The 6,000-nt window shown below is 37.8% G+C and overlaps 1 protein-coding gene across 3 annotated transcripts in view; it reads right to left on the bottom strand.

The window, feature by feature from the left end:
* Positions 1 to 1,814: 1,814 nt before the first annotated feature.
* The window catches only part of syngap1b (synaptic Ras GTPase activating protein 1b), a 130,652-nt gene continuing 126,466 nt past the window's right edge, over positions 1,815 to 6,000 (bottom strand). For all 3 annotated transcript variants that reach the window (XM_080895992.1, XM_080895993.1, XM_080895994.1), the window contains exon 21: positions 1,815 to 4,594. In XM_080895992.1, the coding sequence (XP_080752118.1) occupies positions 4,477 to 4,594 (118 nt within the window). In that variant the 3' untranslated portion in view covers positions 1,815 to 4,476. The remainder of the gene's footprint in view (positions 4,595 to 6,000) is intronic.

The raw sequence follows: 6,000 nt of genomic DNA, 5'->3' as shown, positions 1-6,000 counted from the left end.
CCTTACACCATGTTGATCAAAAATGCTGCTTAAAAACTGGGTTTATTAATAGACTAGAATGCACCTCTGTTCTTGTAATTTCAGGTAGATGCCACTAGAGGACTATAAAGCTCATGGATTATTGTACACATCTATAAAACATTTCCATAATTTTAAGTTTTTATGTATCTGCCTACTGTGGAAATGTGACAGAGAGCCAACTGTCTCTCAAAAACACAGATTTTGAACAGTTATTGCAAGCACATGGGTTTTTTTTGTTTGTTTTTTTAATTTCTCAGTGTCGCCTGCAGAATAATTACAAGAGTAGTAATTACAGGTAAGTTGGGGTGGAATTCTCCGCTCTGTTTGTTCAGTTTACACATCATGAACCCTCTGCTTAAGTGCTTTTTCTTCCTTTCTGTCCAAAGTCACAAGTTGCAAACCCCTGAAGGAACTGCAGGCAATTAAGTGTAGGAGGATGAAGATAATTACAAGCTTACTAAATTCAGTCGAATCCCCAGATCCCAAATCTTACCTGCCCTCCTCACTCTGAGTACCGTGTCTGAGGAGCGTGTGAGGGCATGATCTGCTCCACCACAAGTGAAGACTCACAATCCTTAAACGATGATTAAATCACCCACACATGTGTGAACACTATGATGCAACCAAATTCTTCCTGTGAACTGATCACCAACTTCCTTTGTTTTACATGTACACTGAACACACCCTTCTATCTTTAATGTACAGTATTTTTACAAGAGGTTGTCAAGTATAATGTTTTTGTTTTTTTAATTAAATAAATGAGAGTAAATGTGTGACTTCTCTCTTTTACAAACTACATTCATTCAGAAGTTTTTATGTGGAATTAATTAATTATTGACATAGGCTGTGGGAAACTGCTACTATATGTTAATAATATTAATAATATGTTGGCTGTCGAATATTACAAGCTGTGTATGATCAAACATTGTTGGTGGTGGTGTAAGTGGGACTGACTCGAGATTTATTGCTAGATCGTATATAAACGATAGGTTGATGCTCAGCAGTGAATTTTGAAGGTAAGCCCTTTGTCAGTCATACACTAGTTAAAAGACACTATTACATATTTCCTCTTGAATTAAACCATAATTTATAAAATGACACAGCGTTAAATTGGCCTTGAGACTAGCATACCAGACCATAAAGTCATCAGGAAAGTGTCTGCAGACATCATAAATCAAAAGCGAAGGGTCATTTTCTACTACAGTCATACAACAAGACTTTTTGCAACCATGAGAACTGCCCCTACTGACCATTAAAAAAAGGAGATTTAAGCATAGACTGTATTTAAAGTCCAGTTCAGTTGCTTAAATTAGCAGATGTGAGGTCTAGGAGCTAAAGCTGCATGTACCAGCACATCAGTTAATCAAATAACTACAAGCTTTATCAGTATCCTGAATTTTTTTTTACTCACATTACAACTTTTTGCATTGGCCTGACTATAAAGCTCAAGAGGTACCACTTAGGTTTAATGCAATTTTTATAGTATGGCTCAAAAACGTACATTTGTGCATGGTAACTCACTGTATACCTAATACTATCTGGCTCCAGTGTGTCTGAGTCATCAGAGTAACAAAAAGGCCCAAAAACTCTTGTTCATGTGCATTTGAAAAAAAAAAAAGAGGAATAAGGTTGATTAAACTTTGGATATGCAAATAAAGAAAAAAGTTTTCTACTTTCTACATTCTCTGAAATCATCCAGAGTTGGTCCAGAAAGGTAGAACACACATTTCCACACAAAGTTAAGAATTTAATTATTTGTTTATTTATTAATTTATTTACGTATTTCTATCTCCAGAATCACCCACCCGAAAAATATAAATTCCGGTGTATTCCAAAAAAAAAAAGAGAAAGGAAAAAAGGAACAATGGCATCTTCATCAACTGGATCAAAGGAATTAATCAACAAAATCAAAGAGGCAATAATTATTATCATTATTACAATAATAATTCAATGATCAGAATATCCACATTCATAACAAATCCATATACAACTGCAATACACTCTTCAACACCACTCTTCCATTAATATACAGAAAATCCCCAAATGTCTGTCCTGTCATAACAACAATAGAGGAGCTTTCAGGGAGGGTGGGGGCTATGGCTTGTCAAAGGGTAATGGAGATGAGCGATCAGCGGAGGTAACGGATCTAAGGTTAGTAAGAGTATAAGGGGGAGGAGGCACACTTATTTAGTAAGGACCTATACAAAAACGAGCAATGGTGAGTAATGACAGTAGACTTTCATGGAAGGGTTTGCCAGTCTAGCCGCACAAAAAGGTTAGACGGTTCCATGAGAAGCAGAATTTGGGGAACAAAATTTCAAGAAATATATAAGGGTTGTCTGAATAAATATATAGCTCTGAATGACAACCGCTGCAAACATATAAGTGAACGCCAGATACGCAAGAACTCAAAACAGGTTGAGAATTTTTAAATAATAATAATAATAATGGATACTTTATTGATCCCCATGGGGAAATTACTTGTTTTTCCTCTGCATTTGACCCATTCACTCAGTGAAGCAGTGGGCAGCCCACTAAGCAGGCGCCCGGGGGAGCAGTGTGTAGGGACGGTACCTTGCTCAGGGGTACCTCAGGGTAGCCGTTAGGTGGATTCGAACCGCCGACCTTCCGATCATGGGGCGACCACTTTACCTACTGAGCTATCCCTGCCCCCTAAAGAAATGCAAATGGAGGTTTCTGGGGGGCAAAAAAGGTCTAAGTCTATATATGTACAAACATTGCTTGGTCACCCAAATCTACTTAGAAAAGCTTTTTTAGTTGGTCAGAAAATGAGTGCAAGCTTAATATTACGTGAGTTACTTCTTGTATGAGAGCTTCAAGAATGCAGCTAGAAGTGACAGACCTTGCTGATATTCTAAGTCTGCACAGAAAGTGCCTCTGATAGCTGTCAGTACATGTAAAAACCTTTCCATGCCTCAATATTGGTAACTTGAGAAGACCTATTCATAGAAAGAGAGAGAAACATTAGAGGAAAAAATAGCTGTACACTCTGCATATACAAACAAACTGTATATACACATAGACATACCATATATACACATGTATCCAGTATATACACAAAGATTGAGCCAGTACACACACTTATATACAAACACATTCACTCGTTTCAGCAGGACCTCTAACATGTCTCTCTCTCGTTTCAGTCAAAAGTGGAAATGGCAGGGATTTCAACTCAGATTGGTGTCAGTGGAGTCCATCCATAGAAAGAAAACGGGGAGTTTTACAGCAATTTGACTGCAGAAATGTGGCCACACTGAAACCAAGAGTTCATCCTCTGCTTGGTTAAAACTCTACAGACAGGTAGTCGAAGTGGAGTACAAAACGATAGCTGTAAGAATGTCCTTATCCAATCAATTTCACATCGTCCGTATATGGAGAGCTCCATGGCGACATCTGTCCACTTTATTTCGCTTTTGAACAATAATAACCAAGAGCAAGGAGGGATCAGGTGTCAGCAATGTGCAAACTGTCGTAAGGGGAGTAGGTGAAACACGAGTTCATCCCTTTCGCTGCAGTCTTTTGGGGCAACTCTTCTTTCCAAAAGATTGTCTCAGTAAGAAACTCGGTTCATATAAAATGGGTTATTTATGAACTTCCATTAGATAGAGGCATCTATCTATATCAAGAAATAAATATCTCCTCCGGAAGATTTTAAACGAAGAGTTTTTCTTTAATTGTAAGAATAAGCAGTTTCATCATAGAAATATAAATAATAACATTCTGTCCGGCTTTTCAAAGTCTTCACTGAAGCAAGAGTATTGTTTAGAAGCGGTTTTACGTTATGAATTAGGCTGTGCATATTTAGGTTCCTTTAAAATCAAACGCTGAACGAGATTCAAACGGAAGAGCTAAAAACTACGAGGAGAGAAAAAGATCAAGTGTGTCTAGAACGAAGTAAGACTGAAGTGGTTAAATGATGCTTTTTAAAATCCTAGATGCATAAAGAGTGAATAGATGAAGAGGAATCAAGGGGTAATTTGAAAAGACTACAAGAGAGATAGATAGAGAGAGAGAGGCAAATAAATGCTATGAAAGCAAATCAGCTTGGACTGAAAATTTTAAGAGAAGTCAAGCACCTTTGAAATACATCTTACCCACCCCTCTCTCTCACTTTGAGCATCGCGCCTTCCTTGGCTTTTGTGTTCCTCCGTTCTGCTGATTGATCAGACTGCATAGCTGTTCTTTGCATGCTCGGCAGGCTGACAACAACAATATCTGTCCAGCCTACCTTTTGTTTGTAAGTCAAATGTAGATCCAACCATGAGGCATCAAACATATTAAAAAAAATCCTGTTATCAAATCAGAGAGAGAGGGCCCAGTAAAGTGAAAACAAAAAAGCCAAAAAAACCCAGCATTTCCTTACATGGTCCGCTGGGGCTCTGCACCATCCTTTGAGCAAAGAGAATGGGACCAGTGCCCCAAGTTCTCCCTTTGTCAGCCAATCGCGTCACGAGAGAGGGCTCTGGACATTTGGCCATGCCACCCTGCAGACTGCCGATGGTGCATCAGCCAATTAGGTTCCACATTGTCCTCGATGAAGCTTTGAGAGTGGCTGGGGGAGAAAAAAGGGAGACAGAGAGAGAGAAGAAACGGGGGAGGGTGCTTGATCAGGTGCTATTAAAGCATAGCTATTGACCGAGTATCTGCATGGTGGCAGTCTTTCCAAAGCTGGACTCGTCTCTTTTTATTTTCTATAGTTTTTGTGTTCAGCTCTGAGGCAACTGCTTGTTTACCTGAGTCACTGAGGTATTTTCACAGCAATGTTAATTTCTCAATCACGGATCATATCACGTCTCAGAAAAGACACTGATGTTCATAACCTAGCCCGCTTTGAATCCAACATTCACCACACAAGTAAATTCACAAGAAAGAAGTAGCCCTAAATAGACAATCTTTCCCTGCATAAGACTGCTAGCATTATAAACATTTGGTGGTTCAACATTCACTATCATTAGAAGTCTAATCTAAGCTTAACCACTGCAGGCCATTTTGACCTTTGACACGGCAAAAACAAAAATGTTGTGGTCTGTCTAAAGTGAAAAATGGCTGATGTGAAACACTTCTTGAACTTTAAAACAAGCCAAGTTGTTGCAGAGCGACACCGGTGTGTGAGGCTACAAAGACAAAAACAAATTCACATCGAGACAAACCTTACAGCAGACAGTTCATAGACAAAATGAAGGAATATGGATACATGTTGCAAACATTTCAAAGATGTGTTTTCAGCATTGGACACATGAGAAATCAAATCATGAGTTCATTTGCAAAGTACATCAAACAATTGTCTAAATTTTTTATTTTTTTTTTGCTTTGTTTTCAACAACAGGTCTCTTTTCATTTAAAAAAAGAAACCTCAAGTTAAGCAAACTACACACAGTAATATATAAGATAATATAATATATAATAATTTGTAGAATCAGGGATATAATTTATTTTATTGTGTTACGCAAGGCTTTATAAGGTGCATTTGGTTGATGACTAGCTAGTCTACTGGCCAAAGGATACTCAATGCATCTATCCCAGGCACTTAACGGCAGGCTTAGCAAACCTAGAAATGGTCTTTTCACAGATATTTGTAAGGAAACAAAATCCTCTTTGTGTTTGGCAAATTTGAAAGTAAAAATGGGGTAAAATGTAGTGTATGCTCAAACCAACTACAAACCTGTTTTTACTATTTATTTGTTTTGGTGAAAATTGCAAGATAAATTATTAAAGGCTGTGTCTGAAATAAGCAAAATAATCATCTTCTAGAAAAACACAAAGAATCAACATAATTTAAGTGAAAGAAAAACAAACAAACACTGAATACACTTCATTCATCCCTGTCTTTCAAAGTATTAAAATTACTAGTGCTAGTTGTAAACTACAGATAGCCTTTGGAGGCAAAAGTGCAATAGTTGATCAATTCTGAGCCTGGGAGCTGCTTTTATTAAATGTGATTAAAATCAGAGATTGGAG

The sequence above is a fragment of the Rhamphochromis sp. 'chilingali' genome (genome assembly GCF_963969265.1).
Source record: "Rhamphochromis sp. 'chilingali' genome assembly, chromosome: 11".
In the NCBI taxonomy this organism is placed as follows: domain Eukaryota; kingdom Metazoa; phylum Chordata; class Actinopteri; order Cichliformes; family Cichlidae; genus Rhamphochromis; species Rhamphochromis sp. 'chilingali'.
Note: the sequence above shows the minus strand (reverse complement) of the source record. Positions and strands in the feature narration are given on the sequence as shown.